General features: G+C 48.0%; 1 protein-coding gene and 1 long non-coding RNA gene across 2 annotated transcripts; both read left to right on the top strand.

The window, feature by feature from the left end:
* Positions 1-1,721: 1,721 nt before the first annotated feature.
* On the top strand, positions 1,722-7,328 carry PIM1 (Pim-1 proto-oncogene, serine/threonine kinase). Its single transcript, XM_059400566.1, has 6 exons — positions 1,722-2,215; positions 2,325-2,431; positions 2,541-2,591; positions 2,683-3,049; positions 4,592-4,768; positions 5,758-7,328. The coding sequence occupies exons 1-6, from the start codon at positions 2,134-2,136 to the stop codon at positions 5,913-5,915; spliced, it is 942 nt and encodes a 313-aa protein (XP_059256549.1). The 5' UTR covers positions 1,722-2,133; the 3' UTR covers positions 5,916-7,328.
* A 901-nt stretch (positions 7,329-8,229) lies between these two features.
* On the top strand, positions 8,230-10,106 carry LOC132017316 (uncharacterized). The gene is made up of 2 exons (XR_009404231.1): positions 8,230-8,485; positions 9,734-10,106. It is a non-coding gene; the product is annotated as an uncharacterized LOC132017316 (long non-coding RNA).
* Positions 10,107-21,912: the final 11,806 nt, after the last annotated feature.

The following is a 21,912-nucleotide window of genomic DNA, read 5'->3' as shown; positions in this document are numbered from 1 at the left end:
GCTCAATCCCAGGACCCTGAGATCAGGACTTGAGCCGAAGGCAGAGGCTTTAACCCACTGAGCCACCCAGGCGCCCCAAAAGGGAATAATTCTTGTTCTCTTGGGTTCTCTCCTAGTCATCAAAAATGAGAGGCCATAGTACACAAATAAAAGGAAAATGCAGTATTTTATAAGATAGATTCCTAAAAGCTGTGAAATATCTAGACACATCTTTATAAAATGAGCACCGTAGAAAACTTTTAATGAAACATTTAAATTCATTAATGATTGCAGCTGTAACAGATCCTGGAACCTCATTTCTCCTTTAAGTGGTAGGAACTTGAAAAATACTAAAATGGGATGCAGTAGGCTTTCAATTACTTAGGCCACTGACAATCCAATTTATGGATTACATAGAATTTTAATTCACTCATTTCACACGTCTTTATCAACTCTACATGAAGTTTAAAAGGACAAAGGATGAAAATGGAATTGGCCAGTTTTCCATGTTATTTCCATGGTGGGGCAGAGAGTCGGGGGATTTCCTTTGAGACAAGCCTCGGTGCAGCCAATAATTGCTAGTATTGCCAGACTGGTAATAACAGGCTGATGAAAAGGTGAATACAACGCGAAAACTCTGATTAAATCAAGCGCACCCTCCCACCCTCGTTTTACAGGAGGAATTTTCCTCTCTCCCGCCCTCACAGAAGGGGCTGAGACAGCATCTGGCATCATAATACCAACATTTGTTTCGTGGTTCCTCTTTACCCGACACTCTTAACACACACCACTTCTTAGGAACCAGGATTCACTGGTACTTTTCTGCATTTTTTACAAAAACGTCGGCTTGCGAATCTGGGGGTTGCTTTTTCACCAGCCGTAAGAACCGCGATCTGGACCCCTCCCCCGAAGAAGCCGAGCTCTTCCCCAGTTTTATTCCAGGCCTGTGACACCTCCACTCCCTCGGTGAAACCGCCGTGACTCACATCTTACAGATCCTTAGCCCCCCACGCGCCCCCAACACACAAACCCCGAGAACCCAACCCGAGCCCACAGCGCCTCGTGAAACCCGCCCAAGCCGACTTGGAGGTCTCGGGTCTGAGTCACACAGAAGGACCACCCTCGTCGGCATTCGCCACCCCCCTCCCCACACAGCCCCTCACACCCCGGCGCGACGGCAGCCCCATCTCCCCGCCTGACACACCGACGCCCGTCGCCTCTGCGCAACTTGTTATGCTCCAGCTCGAGCCCTTGACCCAAAAACCTCCAAGAAACAGAGAGCCGCAGAGCCTGCCTCCGGCGGCCTTTGATGGCTTTGTTATTGTTTGGGTTTGAATCGATACGCCCCTCCCCATCCTTCCTCCCTGGCCGCCCGGCACCCAGCTCCCGCCTCCCCTCACGCCCCGCGCCCCTCCCCCTCCATTTTGGCGCCTTTTCCTTCCCGCCCCGTCGTGGCGGCGTAGAGACCATTCTGACCGCGAGAGCGGGGCGGGGCGTGGGCGTGGCGCGCCGCGTTATGCAGATCAGCCGGCTTCTGGTTGGCTGGAAACGGGCCGGCGGGGGCGGGGCCGGGGCGCGGCGACGGAGCGCGCGGGGCGGGGGCCAAGGGGAGTCGCCCTGTCCCGCCGCTTCCCCACCCCCTCTCCTCCCTCCTCCGGCCCGGCAGCCCGGCTCGCCGCCTAGGCCTCCCGGAGAGGCCCCGCCCCATCCCCGCCCGCCCGCGCGTCCCCCCACCCGCCGGCGCGCTCCGCCCCTTTACTCCTGGCTGCTGGGCGAGCCGGGCGTCTGCTGCAGCGGCCGCGGTGGCGGAGGAGGCCCGAGAGGACTTGGCGGCACCGGCGGCGGCGGTGGCGGGACCGGCAGCAGCAGCAGCTACAAGCTCTCAGTGCCGCGGCGCTGCCGCCCGAGCCCCACGAACCGCCCACCCCGCTGCCCTCGGCGCTGCCTGACCCCGCCGGCGTGTCCGCCAGCCGCCAGCGCCCCCAGTCGTCCTCCGACTCGCCCTCGGCCTTCCGCGCCAGCCGCAGCCGCAGCCGCAACGCCACCCGCAGCCTCAGCCCCAGCCTTAGGCACAGCCACCGGCACAACCCCAGCCCCAGCTCCTGCTGCAGCTCCTCCAGACACAGTTCCTACGCCGACACCCTGGAGGTTGGGATGCTCTTGTCCAAAATCAACTCGCTTGCCCACCTGCGCGCCGCGCCCTGCAACGACCTGCACGCCACCAAGCTGGCGCCCGGTGAGCACTACCCCCCCAAGCCCAGGATGGCGAGGCGGCTGGACCCCCAGCGTGGGAACTGGGGGCTCTCGGGCCGGCACTGAGTCTCCTGTGCTTCCCTCTTTACTAGGCAAGGAGAAGGAGCCCCTGGAGTCGCAGTACCAGGTGGGCCCGCTACTGGGCAGCGGCGGCTTCGGCTCGGTCTACTCAGGCATCCGTGTCGCCGACAACTTGCCGGTGAGTGGGCGCCCCGCCGTGGGGAGGGCGCGCTGGGCAGGGGGGCGCCCTGGTGTGCTTTGGCCCCAGCGAGAGGATCTCATGGAGACTCTTTGGGGTTTTTTTTCAGGTGGCCATCAAGCACGTGGAAAAGGACCGGATTTCCGACTGGGGAGAGCTGGTGAGTGCCCTGGAGGGAGCGACCCCTAGGATGGGTGGGGTGAGGGACACCCTCCGACTCCCGCTCTAACGCAGCTCCCTTGCCCTTGCAGCCCAATGGCACCCGAGTGCCCATGGAAGTGGTCCTGCTGAAGAAGGTGAGCTCGGGCTTCTCCGGCGTCATTAGGCTCCTGGACTGGTTCGAGAGGCCCGACAGTTTCGTCTTGATCCTGGAGAGGCCCGAGCCGGTGCAAGACCTCTTCGACTTTATCACGGAAAGGGGGGCCCTGCAGGAGGAGCTGGCCCGCAGCTTCTTCTGGCAGGTGCTGGAGGCTGTGCGGCATTGCCACAGCTGCGGGGTGCTCCACCGCGACATCAAGGACGAGAACATCCTCATCGACCTCAATCGCGGCGAGCTCAAGCTCATCGACTTCGGGTCGGGGGCGCTGCTCAAGGACACCGTCTATACGGACTTCGATGGTGAGCCAGGCTTGGGAGGGAGCTGCCGGGGAGGGATCTGCCCAGGTGACTTGGCCTTGCCTGGAGGCCTCGGCCGGCTTTCCTCTCCGGCCCTTTGTAAAGGTCACCGGGCCGTCTGGCTCGATGCTAGCAGGGGTGGGGCGAAGGAGAGCTTCCCAGCGTAGTAGAGCCGGAGATTTCGAGCCAGCTGAACCTGTCATGTTTCTGGCATGATTTTATTTTTTAAGTGGAATTCAGTGGGTTCCAAGCTTTCCCGATGAATAAGAGGTTGTGGGCAACCGGCCGTAGCCCAGATTTCTGAAGTCTGACCCAGTTTCCCCGCCAGTAAAAGGATGTTGGGGGGTGGGGAGAGCGGGAGAGATGAAAATTGATGCCGGTTTTGTAATTTTTGTTTTGTGCTAAGGGAGTTTAGTTTTGTGTAAGGTTAGTTTTTAAAACTGCAGTTTTTCTACCCCTTTGATCTAGGGCCGGGAAAGGAATAGAAACCGTAGTTTCACTAAATAATTTATTTTGATGGGCTTATTCTTTATTTTATGGCGTTGCGGGGTGAGGGAGTTGGGGATGAAATGTTGTGAAATAAGATCTCTTGTTGGTTTGAAAATTAGTTGGGTGTCTCCGCAGAAAGGATGAAAACCTATCCTAGGGAGGGGCTTGGAGCGGGTTCTTTCAGAAAAGATGGAATTGAGAGCCAGAGATCAAAGCAAAGGAGGGTGGGTCATCATTTGAGCGACTTAACCTAACAAACGACAGCCTTTCAAAACTTGTGACTGGGGCTTGTGGTTTGTGTTTATTTGCCCTTGGAGGACGCTGGGTTGGGCTGCATTTTTTTGTATTTAACAGTTAATGGCTGGCCGGGTCCTCCCTAGTTTTTTCCTTCGAGTCTTTGCTGCCCCCTGGTGAGCACAAGCGGGATGGCCCCCCACTTTTTTTTTTTTTTACAACCCAAAGTTTGTAAACAGGAATCACGTGGTCTGAAACCCGCTCTACAGCTCTACCTTCCCAGTAGTGAGGGGAAGAGAGAGGGTGTGGGTGTCTGCCTCTGCACGCACAGGGTGGGGAGGAAGGCCTCCTAAAGGGCACCCGGACTTAAGTTACAGTATATTGTGTAAGGGCCCTGCACTGGATCATATCTGAGATCAGAATCTCAGCCAGGCTCCTGGGCCACCTTAGTGCAGTTTAAGGATAGTCTGTGGGCTGTCTCCCGTGATTGTGTGCAGACACTCCTCCCTTCACCCCATTGTAGGTGGTCCTACCACATACACCCCTCAGGCTTTGGGTTTGTGGCCAGCCTGTTTGTTTCTTGGAGCAGTTTATAAAGAATTTGGTTTATGGTCTGGACTGCTGGGTGGGGAATGCTTTGGGTCTGAGAGATGCCACTCTTGCACTCCTTTTAGCCTAGGGGGGAAATAGAGTTAGCCCAGACCCTGTCCTGGGAGAAGTGAAGTGTTTTGTTTCAAGGAGTCTGTGTACCACTGAGTGTGAGAGTTGCTTCAATTTTTGCTCAAAGCTTGTGTTTTCCTTTTCTATTCCCCCGGCTCACAGGGACCCGGGTGTATAGCCCTCCAGAATGGATTCGCTATCATCGCTACCATGGCAGGTCGGCAGCGGTCTGGTCCCTGGGGATCCTGCTGTATGACATGGTCTGTGGAGATATTCCTTTTGAGCACGATGAGGAGATCATCAGGGGCCAAGTTTTCTTCAGGCAGAGGGTCTCTTCAGGTAACTTTGGGGAAGCGCCTTGTTGAGGAGAAGCAGGAGTCACAAGGCAGGCAGTCCTCAGGGGACAGTCTCTGCGTTTTGCAGAGCTCTGCCTTTCCAGGGGATGCCGCTGCCCTTGGCTTAGCAGAGTCCTGGGCCAATGAATCTGGAGAACCAGTCCTCAGAAACTGAATGGTTTGCACTTGAGCATTCCTTGAGAGGTCAGAGGAAGAGCATGTGTGAGAATATTTAAAAAAAAAAAAAAAATCTAGTTTCACTGAAAGGTTTTTTTTTTTTTTTTTAAGATTTTTATTTATTTATTTGACAGGCAGAGATCAGTAGGCAGAGAGAGGCAGGCAGAGAGAGGGGGGAAGTAGGCTCCCACAGAGCAGAGAGCCCAATGTGTGGGGCTTGATCCCAGGACCCTGGGATCATGACCTGAGCTGAAGACAGAGGCTTAACCCACTGAACCACCCAGGTGCCCCTCACTGAAAGATTTTTTTTAAAAGTACCCGCAGTCCTCATCTCTCAACTCCTGGCTGTTTTGCCAGGGAGTGAAAGAAAAGTTGAGGGTTCTTTGAGCCTTCCCCCGAAGGCAGACTCTGAGGTTCCCGTGACCTCATTGTGGGTGGTGTTCATATTTGTAAGCTGTAGGTGAATTGAATCACCTCATCATGCTCACTGATGTCTCATCAAAATCCCTTGTCATCATTCTTCCTATTTCTGGTGAGTGGGTGTCGTGGGAAAGGCCCTGGCTATTGAAGTTTTAAAACCACAGGTTTAAGAGGGGAGCTGTTTTTTTGTTTTTTGGGGGTTTTTTTTTTTTTAGCTGAAAGCAGCTTGGAGGACCTAGATCTTAGTGAATATCTTCCATTGAAAAATAGAGTTCTAGAAGGTTCCTGGTCTCTGTTGGACGCCAGACTTGTTGGCCCCTGGGAAGCAAATTAGCAAGACCTTTGCATTGCAAAAACGAGTTGAGTCATTCATAATCTCTCTCTTGCTTTCTTCAGAGTGTCAGCATCTCATTAGATGGTGCTTGGCCCTGAGACCATCAGACCGGCCATCCTTTGAAGAAATCCAGAACCATCCCTGGATGCAAGATGTCCTCCTGCCCCAGGAAACAGCTGAGATCCATCTGCACAGCCTGTCACCAGGGCCCAGCAAATAGCAGCTTTTCTGGCAGATTCTCCCCTCCCTGTCAGATGCTCAAGGGAGGGGAAGCTTCTGTTTCCAGCTTCCCGAGTACCAGTGACACTTCTCGCCAAGCAGGACAGGGCTTGATAACAGGAACAACATTTATAACTCATTCCAGACCCCAGGCCCCTGGAGGTCGCCTCCCAACAGTGGGGGGAAGAGACTCTACTCCAGGTGTCCTAGGCCTCAACTCCTCCCGTAGATGCTCTCTCCTTCTCACAGAACGTCCAGCAAGCACTGCTGGGCTCTGCAAACTCCCGGGGGTGGGGGGGGGGGGGGATCAGAACCCTGCCATGGAACTGTTCCCCACATCACGAGTTCTGCTGAATGCCGCGATGGGTCGGGTAGGGGGAAACGGGTTGGGGTGGGATAGGACTAGCACCATTTTAAGTCCCTGTCACCTCTTCCGACTCTTCTGAGTGCCTTCTGTGGGGACTCCGGCTGTGCTGGGAGAAATACTTGAACTTGCCTCTTTTACCTGCTGCTTCTCCAAAAATCTGCCTGGGTTTGGTTCCCTGTTTTTCTCTCCTGTCCCCCTCTCCCCATCCTTCATATGAAAGGTGCCATGGAAGAGGCTACAGGGCCAAATGCTGAGCCACCTGCCCTTTTTTTCTGCCTCCTTTAGTAAAACTCCAGAGTGAACTGGTCTTCCTTTTTTGGTTTTTACTTAACTGTTTCAAAGCCAAGACCTCTCTCTCTCTCTCTCTCTGTCTCTCACACACACACACACACACACCACACAAAATGCACAAACAATGCAAATCAACAGAAAAACTGTAAATGTGTGTATAGTTGGCATGGTAGTGTACAAAAGGATTGTAGTTGATCTGATCTTTTTAAATTTTTGCCTTTAAGTTATTTTACCTGTTTTGTTTTTGGTTTGTTTGTTTTTTTGGCTTTTTTGTTTTTGTTTTTTGAAAAGATGCGCATTCTAACCTGGAGGTCAACGTTATGTATTTATTTATTTATTTATTTGGTTCCCTTCCTGCTCCAAGCTTCCACGGCTGCTGCCATAGTTTCTTTCCTCCTTTTCCTCCTCTGACTTGCGGACCTTTCGGGGAGGGCTCGCTCTGTTCGTAGGGTGACGGGACTCAGGCGGGACAGCTGCTGTGGCTCCCTGACTGCTGCCGGGCCCCTCGCTGGCCTGACCTGAGTGGGGACGGGTTCCAAGGGGCACGGGGAGGGGCATCGCTGACTGGTGTATATAGGATAGCTATATGAAAAGCAGTTCTGGATGGTGTGCCTTCCGGATCCTCTCTGGGGCTGTGTTTTGAGCAGTATGTAGCCTGCTGGTTTTATCTGAGTGAAATACTGTACAGGGGAATAAAAGAGATCTTATTTTTTTTTTTATACTTGGCGTTTTTTGAATAAAAACCTTTTGTCTTAACTTGTGGCTTTTAAGTGTTGTCCGTGCAGAGGCATGCTCTCTTACTAAACTCCTGGGAAGCTCCCACAGGACTTGAAGCTCAACTCTGGTTCCCTGCACCAGGCCACCTGGCAGCCTGGGTAGCCTATACCTTTCTGAAGTCAATGTGTGGCTGAAGGGTTGGGGGGTGGGGTGGGTGGGCAATCTTGGCTGGACAGAATTCAGCCCGAGTGTTCCAACCTCTGTTGCCCCATGCAGATTCTAGAACTGCAGTAGCACAGCAAAGGTGGCTGTTTCCCTGTGGCGCAAGTCGCATTTCAGGGAAGAGCCACTTGTCAATGGGGTAATGGAACTATAGAACATTTCCATCCTTGCGGAAAGTTCTGTTGGAACAGGGCTGACCTCGAGACAGCAAACAGCTCTATTGCTAAACTGAGTGGAAGCTTTGTGCAGCTCTTTCCCACCAGCAAAATGTTTGGGGCAGATAGACTAGACACGTGTTAAGCTTACTGAAAAACCAGATACCTGTATTACTCTCAGTTCCTGATTCAAGTTCCCTTCACCTTTAGTGTGGGGTTGAGTCATTAATAGCAGATGGGTGGAAATGTTTTTGACCTAAGCAGACCTGGGTTTTCCCCTCCCATGTGCTTTACACAGTTTATAATGGGGAGTAGATGAAATAAATGTTAGCTCTGCCCTCTTCTTACTACTTGTGCTGGGATTAGTAATTTTGGTCTGTGGTTTCTCTACAGGAATCTGTTGAAGTCCCTTGTTCTTTTTGTGAGAGTATATTTTAAAAATTTTTTGAAGTTGGCCCTACCCCTAATGTGCGGCTCGAACTCACAGGACCAAGAGGCGCACTCTACCGATAACCGCCAGCCAGGGGCCCCTGTGAGGGTTTAGTTTAAACTGAATGGGGGAACCTGTGAATCCACTTTAGTGCACGTGGCCTAACTGCATGCTGATTGGCAGCATGCTAGAGCGCGTACTGCTGTTAATTTGCATATTAAGTATTAGTAAATGTTGGTTTCTTTTTTCTCAATAAGCCTCAGTAGCAGTTCTAACATTTTTTCTCTCCTGCGGGTCATCCGCATGCCCTCCTCCCCCGCCTCGTGCACGCGCACACACCGTTGGGACACTGGTGAGAGGCTGGCTGGTCAGGTTACTGGAGGGGCCAGGTAACTACTTCTCACTCGTTTACCCTTAAGTTGGACCGGATCCCAGCCCTAGGCAGGAGAGAAAGGAAGGATTTCTCGGTTTGGGAGGCTGATTTCCCGAGTTCCTCTTTTCTCCCCACCCCCACGCAAGCATACACACCAACTCCCAGTCTTGTGGCACGTGAGTGTTGTATGCTTCAGCCTTTCCAGTAAAGTTGACACTTGAACTATAAAGTTGCTCCAAATTCTAACGAAATCTTGCAAAGCCCCACCCATCGCTCCCTTGAAGTGAATTTCTGGCAAGTTTCCCCATCCTCTTCTGAGACTGCTAGGGGTGATGGAAGACAGTGTCTCTTTGAAAAAATGCATATTGTGCTCCTACTGGGTGCAGGATATGAGGGGTTGTATGGGAAGGGTGAAAGCACGTTTAATCTCCTCTCTGCCAGCTGACAATCTAATGTGGAAAGGGAGTCGATGACTAATACAACTAAGGCCACAGGAATACAGGGGGAAGGGTGGGGGCACCAATGGTTATGAACATCGGCTTGGGACTCACTCTTTTCTTTTTTTTTTTTTTAAAGATTTTATTTATTTGACAGAAAGCACAAGCAGGGGGAGTGGGAGAGGGAGAAGCAGTCTCCCTGCTGAGCAGAGAGCCCTATGCGGGACTCAATCTCAGGACCCTGGGATTGTGACCTGAGCCAAAAGCAGACGCTTAATCAGATAAGCCACCCAGGTGCCCGGGACTCACTCTTTAGCTTTGATTCTACCACCTTCTGCGTGAATCCCTTGGGCAAGTTCCTAGACCCCCTCAGACTAATCTCTAACTAGAGATATTCCTTGATTGGATTTTTAGGAAGATAGAATTAAATAACAGGAGTGTTGCTTGTGAACAAACACTATCATCTCCCACTTAGGGATGCGTATAGCCGTGGTCAGAGGACTGAGATGGAGTGGGCGATAAATTTCCAGAGTCAGGATAGTGGTCATTACTCTGGAGAGAAGGAAGGGAGGCAATGATTTGGGAATGGTTATCTGCACAGGGGTCTTTGACTATTTGGGCAATGCTTTATTTCAGAGGTTAGACGATAAAGATTAAGGTGTTTACATTATTCCTTTTTTTTTTTTTTTTAAGTAGGCTCTAAGCCCAATGTGGGGCTTGAACTCACAACCCTGAGCTCAAGATTCTCTCATATTCTACCAACTGAGCCACCCAGGAGCCTCGATAAATTTTAAAAAGTAACGAAGAAATTTGTGTTTATCACCTAGGAAGCAGGAAATGGAGTTATGACTGCCCTTGGCGGAGGTGATCTGGGAAGGCTTCAAAGAGGAAGCACCATTTCAATTGGCTCTGAAGAATGAGACTCAGTTTGTTCATCTGTAAAGTGAGCACTGAGCATGCAGACTGAGTTAAGAAATCCAGAGAGGCCAAGTTTTCTCCCTATGAAAGCAAGGATCAGCAAACTCTGGCCTACTGACGGAGCCTGGCACAGCACCTGAGACTGTACAGCCCACAAGCTAAGACTGGGTTTTATATCTTTAAATGGTTGAAAAGCAATTGAATGAAGAGTAATGTTTTGTCACGTGGAAGGATGACATGAAATGTAATTGTCAGCATTCGTAAATAAAGCTTACCCATTTATGTGTTGTCCAAGGCTGCTTTCCTGCTACAATGGTAGAGCTGGGTAGTTGTGACCGAGACTTTATGTCTGGCGAAGTGAAAAATATTTTACTATCTGGCCCTTACAGAAAAAGTTTGCTAACCCCTGCAGGGGACCTACATTTTTCATACCACTTAGGCATAATAGCTACCCTTCGTTCAGTATTGACTGTGTGCCTGGCACCGTTCCACATGCTAATCTTACAACTCTCCATGAGGTAGTTTACTACTTATCCCCATTCTACAGATGGGGAAAACTGAGGTGCAGAGCAGTGAAGTACCATGTCAAAGGTCACAAAGGAAGGGACAGGTCAGATTTTGGACCCAGGAGATCCATGTTCATTACCATCCTGTGAGACTGCCACTTAGAATAATGTTTGTATGCTTAGTCATCTCAAGGTTCCTTCAGGGCCCAGGATCTGGAGGTCAAGGCAGTTGTTCCCCAGACTTCAGAGAGTCGGGTAAGCAGTTCAATTGTGTGGAAATATTCATTGTTGGCTCTAGTGAGCTCTCCTTCTCTGCAGCCTGAGTGGGGAGGAAGAGTTGGAGGCGGAAAAGGCAGAGAAAGAGGAGGGGGGGAGGAGGGCGGGTTCGGGGTGGGGCGGGGGCACATTTCTTGTAAATGTTGCTCAGCTCCTTCAACTGCTCTGCTGGTTCTTGGAAACCCTCACCACAAAGGACCTATCGACAACAGTGTTAAAGCAGATATGGCCTCATACCCCAGTTCACTTCCTGCCCAGCCTTGCGTTAGTAACCCCATTGCCAAGAGCAAGGTTGCAGTGACCCCTCAGCAGCGCTGTGGGAGGAAGTGCAAAAATATGCAGAACTGGGGTCAAGCTCAGGGGACAGTCTTTATTTTTATTTATCATTAACAGGATGTCTGATGTACAGAATTGGATTAATCGTAATCCTTGGTTCATGATATGTTCTTGAGGTCCAAGCGTGGCCTCCTGTTATTATTAGATTTCACTGGACTGGGTGAAGCCCCCGCAACTCGAGAAGCAGACATCCATCTATCTAGATGATCCTCTCTTCATCCCTTCCTTGCCTTTTCCTGATGCATTCACTCTCCTAAATTTTGCCTTTAGCAGTCTCTTACCTCTCTTTAAACATTTTTTGATGTTATGAGCACATGTTCCTACATTATGTAATGTTGAGTTTTGGGTGTCCTTGAACTTTATTGTAAGTATCATGTATGTATGTAGTGATCTGGAATTTGTTCTTTTCACTCAACACAGTGTTACAAAGACTCACGTGTGTGGTTCATTTTCACTTCAGAAAATTTCATTTTATGGACAGGCCTTTTGATTGTGGTCAGTGAAGGCCACTCTTCTGTTGTTGTTGTTTGTATGCTTTTTGTGTTTGTGCTTGCTTGTTTGTTTGTTTTTGTTTTATTTTTTAAGTAGGCTCCCTGCCCAGTGTGGAGCCAAATATGGGGCTTGAACTCACGACCCTGAGATCAAAACCTGAGCAGATACCAAGAACTGGGCACTTAACTGAGTCACCTAGGTGCCCCCAGTGGAGGCCACTCTTTAGGGGAGCCATGGGTTAAATCACTTAGGCGGTCAGTACACACAGCTAGGTGTGGTTCTTGCCTAAAACCCCAAGATGAAAGCCACAGACTGTGTAACCATTCCAGATTTATCCACGGAGCATCTACTATTGTACCTGGCAGAGGGCTGAGAACTCCTTTCTTACGCATAAGTAGCTAGAACCAGACTTCCCTCCTCGGCCCGTTCTAGGGTTCAACACGATGCCAACAGACAAGTCTCCTAGCCAAGTGGAGATCTGATGTTGTGTGGGATTCCCATGAGATCTCTGGACATCGCAGTGGCTCTTGTGCACGTGATGTGATGTGTGTATGATGTGTGTGTGGCGGGGTTGGGGTGGGCAGTGTAGACGTGGTGTGCGTGTCTGGCGTGATACAGAGATGACGACATGGTGTGGCGGCGTACATGTGCAAGTATGTGTATCTTCAGTGTGTGTGCTGAAGCGTGGTGTGTGTGTGTGTGTGTTGGTGTGTTTAAGTACAGTACAGTGTGTGTGGTGTGTATATGTATGGATACGTGTGTGCTGCTGTATAAACACTTTCATTCTTGGAGTTGCTACCTGCTTATCCCACTTGGGCAAGAGTGCTGTTTGTTTCTTTTCTTTCTTTTTTTTTTTTTGAGAGTCCTGTTTCTTCCTTCTGTGGCCTGGCTGCCTCCTTGATCTCCCTCTGCCCCGAATCTTCTAGGCAGGTTTCTCTAACTTCTCTTCATCTCTTATCTTCTGCCTGATCTCCCACTCAGACCCCTCCTCCAGAACCACCCGCCCAACTCTCTTCATTCTTCCCAGCTCTTCCTCCACATGGCCCATCCCAATACACCTTTGAGATCCATCCTTGCAATCTTCATAAAGCTTTTGGCCCTGCCCTCCTCCTTAAGACTCTGACTCTGGTTTCGTAATCCCTGGTTTGCCTTTGACCTCTCTGCCCCTTCGGCCCAGTTTCCTCTCCTTCTTCTTGCCTTGAAACTAACTGCTGCTTTCTTTCCCTTCCTCACCGCCCCCCCCTCCATCCCCATGTGTGGGTCAGGACCCCGGCAGGAAACAGGTGGGGGCACATTTGTGTCCTGTGCAGGGAGTGTGAAAAAGAGCCATGCACGAAGGTGTGGGGCAGGTGTTGGGAAGGGTGCACTGCTGTACGGTAGAGCTAGCGACTCGGGCCTAAGGGTAGAGAAGGGAGCGAGCATTGGAACCACACCAGTATGTAGAAAGCCTGCCCTACAGGAGCTGTGACCTTTCTTCCAGAAAAGCCGTCCGCCTGTGGTGACCCCGCACGGAAGGCCAGGGAAGTAAATGCCCCGGCCTGCTATCTCTTTCCACCCTCTGGTCTCCTACCAGGGCCTCCCACTCCAGTTGGCTGAGCTCCATGGGGTGACAGAAGGCAGGGAGTCTCCTGTGGGGCCGTCATCACAGGTCAGCCTCTTGGGGTGCAGAGCAAGGTGGAGAAGTACGTGTGGGGAGCAGCTCTGGAGAGGCGAAGGGAAGAGGACTGCAGCACAGTCGAGGCAAGATTTATGCCTCGTCCCTGAGCCTCACGGACCACCTTCTCTAGGATGATTCCCAAGAATCTAGGACATACCTCCCTCTGAGCTCCAGGCCAGGGGATCAATAACTTCCAGATACACAGTCGCGGGCTCCCAGGAGCCGGACATCTTACATATCCATCCATCCATCCATCCAACCGTGTATTATATTTTTATTTATACACACATATTTTAGATTTATTAATTTATTTTAGAGAGAACTATATATTATTTAAATAAATATTAATTTATTTAGAGATTTACTATTTTATTAATTTATTTTATCTAAAACTAAAAAATTTTAGATTTATTAATTTATTTTAGAAATAAATTCATTTAATTTTAAATAAAATTAATTTATTTAGAAATTTAATTTATTTAGAGAGGGTGGGGGAGGGGCAGAGGGAGAGAGTCTTAAGCAGGCTCCATACTGAGCATGGAGCCTAGTGCGGGGCTGGATGTCATGACCCTGAGATCACAGACCAGAGCTGAAGCCAGTAGTTGGACACTCAACTATGCACAGTTGAGCCACCTAGATGCCCCTATATATACACAGGTATTATCTACATAAACGTCTACAGGGCAGAGCTCAATTTTTGGTAACTCCTCCCTCTACCACTTTTAACAATGTACTATTGAAAAGTTTCCATTTCAAGAACTACAGATAAATATAATCATTTTTATATGGCCATAATATGGAAATACATTATTAATTTGTGTAATTTCCAATTTTCTACTATTATATATGAAATATTCTGTTACCAGATAAGGCTTTGGACAGAGATTAATTGTTTAGGCCAATCCTTTTTTCTTCCTTGGTGATAGAACCTCTGATTTTTAGTTCATCATATGGCCTTCCTTTATATATGTATATACATATATATATGAATATATATATTTAAAGATTGTATTTATTTATTTGAGAGACAAAGGGAGCATGGGAGGCAGGGGTGGGCAGAGGGAGAAGCAAACTTCCCACTGAGCAGGGAGGGAGACATGAGGCTCAATAGCAGGATCCTGAGATCATGACCTAAGCCAAAGGCTGACACTTAACTGACTGAGCCACCCAGGCACCCCAACATATATATTTTTAATTTTAAAGTTTCTTTTAAAGATTATTTATTTATTTATTAGAGAGAGAGAGAGAGAGAAAGAGTGCAAGTTGGGAGGAGGAGCAGAGGCACAGGCAGAGAGAGAAGTAGGTTCCTGGCCGAGCAGGGACCCCGATGCAGGACTCAATCCCAGGACCCCGGGATCATGACCTGAGCTGAAGGCAGATGCTTAACTGACTGAGCCATCCAGGCATTCCTATATTTTAAAATTTTTTTATTTTTAAAGATTTTATTTATTTATTTATTTATTTATTTATTAGAGGGGAGAGAGAGAGAGTGCACAAGCAGGCAGAGTGGCAGGCAGAGACAGAGAGCCAAGCAAGGAGCCGGATGCAGGACTTGATCCCAGGACCCTGGGATCATGACCTGAGCTAAAGGCAGCAGCTTAACTGACTGAGCCACCCAGGCGTCTCCCTATGTTTTAAATTTTAATAAATTTTTTTTTTAAGATTGTATTTATTCATTAGGGAGGGAGAGAGAGAGTGCACAAGCAGGGGGAGAGGCAGAGGGAGAGGGAGAAGCAGACTCCCACTGAGCCTGGAGTCCAATGTGGGGCTCAATCCCACGACCTGGAGATCATGGCCCGAGCTGAAGTCAGATGCCCAACCATCTGAGCCAACCAGGTGTTCCTAATTAAAGTTTTATTATTATTATATTTAAAGAAGGCTCTCTGCCCAATGTGGGGCTTGAACTCATGATGCCAAGATCTGGAGTCACATGCTCCACCAACTGAGCCTGCCAGGCACCCCAATATGGCCTTCTTTAAGAAGGAAGACTAACTTCTTCAGATTTTCTTGCAGCTACGTGTGGACACATAATAAAGTTATGCCCAATGAGCTGATACCAGGAAAATTTCTTAAAAGACATCTGGTGTGCCCCCCCACCCCAAGAGGAACGGAGGAGCCTTGTGACAAGGTGGAGGACAAGGGAGAAAGGTAAGTAGACACATGTGACAGGCTCCCTCAGGCCACTCCATTCTCTAAGCCCTCGATCCTTTTATTTCACCAGAAAAATACTTTCCCCTTTTCAGTTGGTGACTTGGGGAAAATGTGTGGTACTTTAAGTATACTTTCACTGTGTCTTGGTGCCAGCGTCTGTCTGCCTTCACAGGCCTTGTGACACGTCCTCCCAACTTCATAATACAAGTCAGTTAAAAAGAGAGATTTGAGGGGCGTCTGTGTGGCTTAGTCGGTTAAGCTTCCAACTCTTGGTTTTGGCTTAGTTTGTGATCTCAGAGTGGTATTGAGCTCTGGGGAGTCTGAGACCATGGCTCTGAGCTCAGCAGGGAGTCTGCTTAAGTTTCTCTCTTTCCCTCTGCCCCTCCCCCGCTCTCTTTCTCTCTCTCAAGTAAATAAATATAAATCTTTTCTAAAAAGTGAAAGTGATTTGAAAAGAAAAAGAGATTTGATATCAAACCCATTCTCATTTATTTACATCAATCCAAGGGAAAATTATAAGGTAATATGAATAATCTAAGATGAAAAATAAAATGTATACTTGGCTCTGAAATGTGTACCAATTAAAAAAAATATTTTATTTATTTATTTGAGAGAGAGAGAGAGACAGTGAGTATGAGCGAGGAGAAGGTCAGAGAGAGAAGCAGACTCCCTGCAGAGCCGGGAGCCCGATGCGGGACTCGATCCCTGGACTCCAGGATCATGACCTGAGCTGAAGACAGTCACTCAACCAACTGAGCCACCCAGGCGCCCATGGTACTATTTTTAAAATTAATTTATTTTTTTACACAGAGACAGAGAAAGAGAGCGAGTGCGGGAAGGGCAGAGGGAGAGAATTTTCAAGCCAACTTCCAGCTGGGTGTGGGGACAGAGGAAGGGCTCCATCCCATGACTCATGAGATCATGACCTGAGCCAAAAACCACGTGTGGGATGCTCAACCAACTGAGCCATCCAGTCACCCTGGAACGTGTCCCTTAATCTAACACATTTTTTTAGAAAAATATTTTTATTTATTTATTTGCAGAGAGAGAAACAGCGAGAGAGGGACACAAGTAGCGGGAGTGGGAGAGGGAGAAGCAAGCTTCCCGCTGTGCAGGGAGCCGGATGCAGGTCTCCATCCAAGGACCCTGGGATCACAACCAGAGCTGAAGACAGATGCCCAACAGCTGAACCACCCAGGGGCCCTACTTTTTTTTTTTTTTTTAATAAAGTAAGTTTCCAAGGAAGTTAAAAAATTTTTCATTTATTTATTTGACACACAGAGAGAGAGAGACAGTGAGAGAAGGAATACCAGCAGGGGGAATGGGAGAGGGAGAGGGAAAAGCAGGCTTCCCATTGAGCAGGGAGCCTGACGCAGGTCTCCATCCCAGGACCCCAGGATCATGACCTGAGTCAACCAGATGCCTAAGGACTGAGCCACTCAGGTGCCCCGATCTAGTACATTTTCACTGATGGAGATAAGAAAAGAATGAACTTTTTTTTTTTTTTTTTAAGATTTTATTTATTTTAGAGGGAGAGAGAACATGAGTGAGGGGAAAAGCAAAGGAAGAGAAACAAGCAGACTCTGTGCTGAGTGCAGAGCCTGACTCCGGGCTTGGTCCCATGACCCTGAGATCACAACCTGAGCTGAAATCAAGAGTTTGACACTTGACCAACTGAGCCACCCAGGCACCTCTGAACTTTTCTTTTATTTAAACTACTGAGGGATCACTTACATATACTAAAAAACACCCTTTTAATTTAACTTAAATTTTTAAAAGATTTTATTTATTTATTTGACAGAGATCACAGGTAGGCAGAGACACAGGCAGGGGCAGGGGTGGGGGGCGGGGAACAGGCTCCCTGCTGAGCAGAGACCCCGATTCGGGGCTCGATCCCAGGACCCTGGGATTATGACCTGAGCCGAAGGCAGAGGCTATAACCCACTGAGCCACCCAGGCACCCCCTTAATTTAATTTTTAAAAATTATTTATGTATTTATTTGAGAGAGTGAGTGAGCGAGAGAGAGAATATGAGCAGGGGCAGAGGAAGAGGGAGAAGCAGACGCCCCTGCTGAGCAGGGAGTCCGATGTGGGGCTCAATTCCTGCTTAACCCACTGAGCCGCCTAGGCGACCCAATAGTGTCAATTTTAGGTGCGTGATTGGATGTATTTTGACAGAGGTACACGCCTGTGTAAACACTGTCACAATCAAGGTACAGAAAGCTTCCACCACCCTCAAAGTTTCCCTCAGTCCTTTGGCATCAATCTGTCCATCCCACCCCCACCAGCCCCAGGCAACCACTGATCTACTTTCTGGCACTATGGATTAGTTTTGCCTTGTTCTAGAATTTCATTTAAACGGTGTCATACAGCATGAGCTCATTTGTGAGGATGACCATTTATTGGGAGCCTAGCATGTGACAAACGCTTTATAAGTGTATAATCATTTCCCTTTCAGAAATCAGAAAACCAAGACTCAGGGATTAAATAATTTACCAAGGTCACATGGCTGAGAAATGACTGAGAGTAGAATTCAATCTGTCTCCAAGTTTAAGGCCTTTCCTTATTTACCACACTGCCCCTGCCGTCAGTTTTAACAGAGATCCTTAACGATGACTATGTTAGGGGCAGACACAAGGTCAAGGTTTACCATCTTCTGGAAAAACAAGACTAAGACCCGTGGGACACCTGGAGAATAGACAAGAGGATACCTAATCAAATGCTAAAATAAATTGTAACCAAGGACCAAAAATATGTTGTCTGCTTGGAACAGAGACAGACTGGAAGCCAAAGAAGAGAATGTAGGCTAAGGGTGTCAGGTCAGTCTACATGAGGCCGAGTTACCTATCACCGCAGACATTTACTTCAGACAAAATCTTGGAGCCGGGCTGGGAAAATCTGACTCTGGTAAGGGTGCGGGGCCGGACAGATCTTGGGTCTTCTTCCTTCCTGTCTCATCAAACCCGTGTTGGAATCCGAAGTTTAGAAAAGCATCATTTAATAAGGCAAACACAGATCTTTTCCCCAAATCCCAGAACGGTGGCAGGAGGAGGACATCTGGGATATGACAAGGAGTTTAAGGACAAGGAAAAAGCAGCACAGATAATTCTCCAGCTTCTATTGGGTCATGTTTCAAAAGTTTGTTTGTGTATCGTTTGTTTGAAATTCAACCCATCTTCCCAGAGAAACCGCATTACAGATGGATGTTGGGCACTCATATCTGACCTCAAATGCTGAGTTAACACACGAGGTGGCCAAAATACCACACAAACACTATAAAAACAATGCTGGGCGGATTCTAGAACTCAGACAAAACAGTGGCTTGTATAGCCTCGTACACTTGAGCTGCTGTCTAGACCTTCGTCCTATCTGGTCTAGGGATCTACTCCCCCATGTCCCTGGTCCCGGTCTATATGCATTCTACCTCAGCCCCAGGCCACCTCCCCCACCCCCGCCTTGCAAGACAGAACAGTCTTCCTTTTTTCAAGCTGAAGTTTGTTTTCTGCCACCTTCCACTCCTTGCTCCTAGCTCTGTTCTTAGACTCTGTATGAATGATCACTTGCTCATATGACAAGTCTTCTAAATGTTTAGGAATGTTCATTTTACTCTTTTTTCAACTTTTCTGTATGTTTGGCCTTTTTTGTCATAAAAAGTAGGAAATTTGGGAACAAATTTCAAGTGAGTAAGTATTTTCAGTAAGTATTTTCTCTTTGAAATTGGCAAGGACAGAGTCTAGTCATCGGGGAAAATTATTGGGCTCCTTGAAAAAAATGTGACCACAAAAGTACCCAGCTAATCAGACATCTGTCAGGGGCTAGTACAGGGCAGAAGAGGCAGCCAACTTCAACACTTACATGACTCATAAAACTCAAGACAAAAACTATTTAAAAAAAAATTATATTCAATTAATTAACATAAATGTATTATTTGTTTCAGGGGTACAGATCTGTGATTCATCATCCTTATATAAAACCCAGTGTTCATTACAACACATACTCTCCCCAGGGTCCATCACACAGTTACCCATCCCCTCACCCCCTCCCCTCCAGCAATCCTCAGTTTGTTTCTTATGATTAAGAGTCTCTCATGGTTTGTCTCCTTCTCTGGATTCACAGAACCCTTTTTTCTAGGATGTTGTAAGGAATATTTGAGACCATGTCAAAGAAGTCATAAGGTGGGCCAGACATGCAGAAGGTGCTACTAAATACTTTTTCAGTTCTCATTTTTCATAGTAGCTGTGTTCTGCAAGGTCGCTGTGAACACGGAACCACACTGCTCCTAGGTGAACACAGAGTCAGGTTCCTGTGAGCCTCTGGTAACCAACATTCTATGTGTGTTTCTGTTTTAAGATATCTGATTTGGGGCACCTGGGTGGCTCAGTGGGTTAAGCCTCTTTCTTCCACTGAGGTCATGATCTCAGGGTCCTGGGATCGAGCCCCGCATTGGGCTCTCTGCTCAGCAGGGATCCTGCTCCCCCGCGCCCCCCCCCCCCGCCTGCCTCTCTGTCTGCTTGTGATCTCTGTCTGTCAAATAAATAAAATCTTCAAAAAAAAAAGAAGCTTAAAAAAAGATATCTGATTTTATATATATAAATATATATATATGTATATGAACTCATTCACCTTGAACCCATGGCCAACAACCTCATAAGTCACGTCTGAGGGAAGCTTATCTAACACGTGTGTTTCCTATGTGAGGTGTGTCACTTAGGGACACTGCATCACCACAGCTGGGACAGATTTAAACAGTGAAGTCACCAATACAAAGCACAAAATGTGAAAAACACAGCACTAAATAAATATACCACAAATACTGACTTGTTATTGTATTGTTTTCTTTTTTTGCATGTAACCTTTCTTTTTTTTTTTAAGATTTTATTTATGTATTTGACAGAGAGAGATCACAAGCAGGTAGAGAGGCAGGCAGAGAGAAGAGGAAGCAGGCTCCCCACTGAGCAGAGAGCCCAATGTGGGGCTCAATCCCAGGACCCTGGGATCATGACCTGAGCCGAAGGCAGAGGTTTTAACCCACTAAGCCACCCAGGCACCCCTAACCTTTCTTTTTTATGTTTTATTTCTTTGGAAAAAAACGTGAGGTAGGCAAGGGAAATGGGTTTTTTTCCTTCTTTTATTTTGTTTATTTTCTTATTCTTTTTTTTTTTTAAGATTTTATTTATTTATTTGACAGAGAGAGAGTACAAGCTGGGGGACAGGCAGGCAGAGGGAGAAGCAGGCTCCACTGAGCAGAGAGTCCGACTTGGGGCTCCATCCCAGGACCCTGTGATTGTGACTGGAGCCGAAGACAGCCGCTTAACCAACTGAGCCACCCTGGTGTCCCTATTTTCTTTTTCTTTTTTTTCTTTTTTAAGTAATTTCTACACATGACATGGGGCTCAAAGTCGTGACCCTGAGATCCAGAGTCACATGCTCCACTGACTGAGCCAGCCTGGTGCCCCAAGGGAAATGGTCTTATCCCCGTGTTATAAAGGATTAGGGTGACAAGACTTAAGTGACAGAGATAAGACTAGTGCCAGAACTTCTCCCTTCTGTTCCAGGACTTGTCCACTGCAAGTGAGTTTTGGTTTCAATTCCCACAAAATTTTATTATTCAAGCCCCACCTACCTAAATTTTGAGATCTTTATATTTCCAGTCATCTACATCCTTGGTGAAGGAGGTCATTTGTTTCTGCAATGGTTGATTGATCTGATTTGATTTGATTCTATTTTAATTAATTAATTTATTTTTAAAGATTTTATTTATTTATTTGACAGAGAGAGATCACAAGTAGACAAAGAGGCAGGCAGAGAGAGAGAGGGAAGCAGGCTCCCTGCTGAGCAGAGAGCCTGATGCGGGACTCCATCCCAGGATACTGAGATCATGACCCGAGCCGAAGGCAGCGGCTTAACACACTGAGCCACCCAGGCGCCCCTAATTAATTTATTTTTCAAAGTATTTTTAATTTAATTTTATTTTAAAGATTTTATTTATTTATTTGATAGAGAGAGCGAGAGCATAAGCAGGGGGAGCAACATGCAGAAGGAGAGGGAGAAGTAGGCTCTCTCTCTCTGAGCAGGGAGCCGGATTTGGGACTCGATCCCAGGACTCTGGGATCATGACCTGAGCGGAAGGCAGATACTTTAAGCGACTGAGCCACCCAGGCATCCCAGTGATGATTGATTTATATTAATATGTACTCATGGGTATTTATTTTATGCCATGGGTTATAAAATCCAATAGCATTGTTAGTTATTTCATGGCTTGAGCTGCTCTAGCCTTGGTCATTGGGAGTGCTTTCAGGTTGGTTCTTGCTCCTTTCCATGAGGCACCCCGCCATCCTTTCCTGAGCACTTTTTTCTTTTTTAAGATTTTATTTATTTGAGACTGAGCAAGTGAGAGCAGAAGTGTGTGTGGAGGGGGGTGAGGAGCAGAGGAAGAAAGAAGTTGATTCTCTGATGAGCAGGGATCCCGATGCAGGACTTGATCCCAGGACCCGGGGACCATGCCTGGAACCGAAGGCAGATGCTTAACCAACTGAGCCACCCAGCTGCCCCTCCTGAGCACTGTCTTACTTTCTGTCACCAGAGGATGCTCCGGGCTCATCTCGGGGTTTCCTTTCCCAGCTCTGGAATCAACCACTGCTCCAAGGAACCTTGGTTTCTTTCACTGAGG

Source organism: Mustela nigripes, chromosome 5 (genome assembly GCF_022355385.1).
Source record: "Mustela nigripes isolate SB6536 chromosome 5, MUSNIG.SB6536, whole genome shotgun sequence".
Taxonomy (NCBI): domain Eukaryota; kingdom Metazoa; phylum Chordata; class Mammalia; order Carnivora; family Mustelidae; genus Mustela; species Mustela nigripes.
The sequence above is the reverse complement of the archived record's forward strand: the minus strand, read 5'-3'. Positions and strand labels throughout refer to the sequence as shown.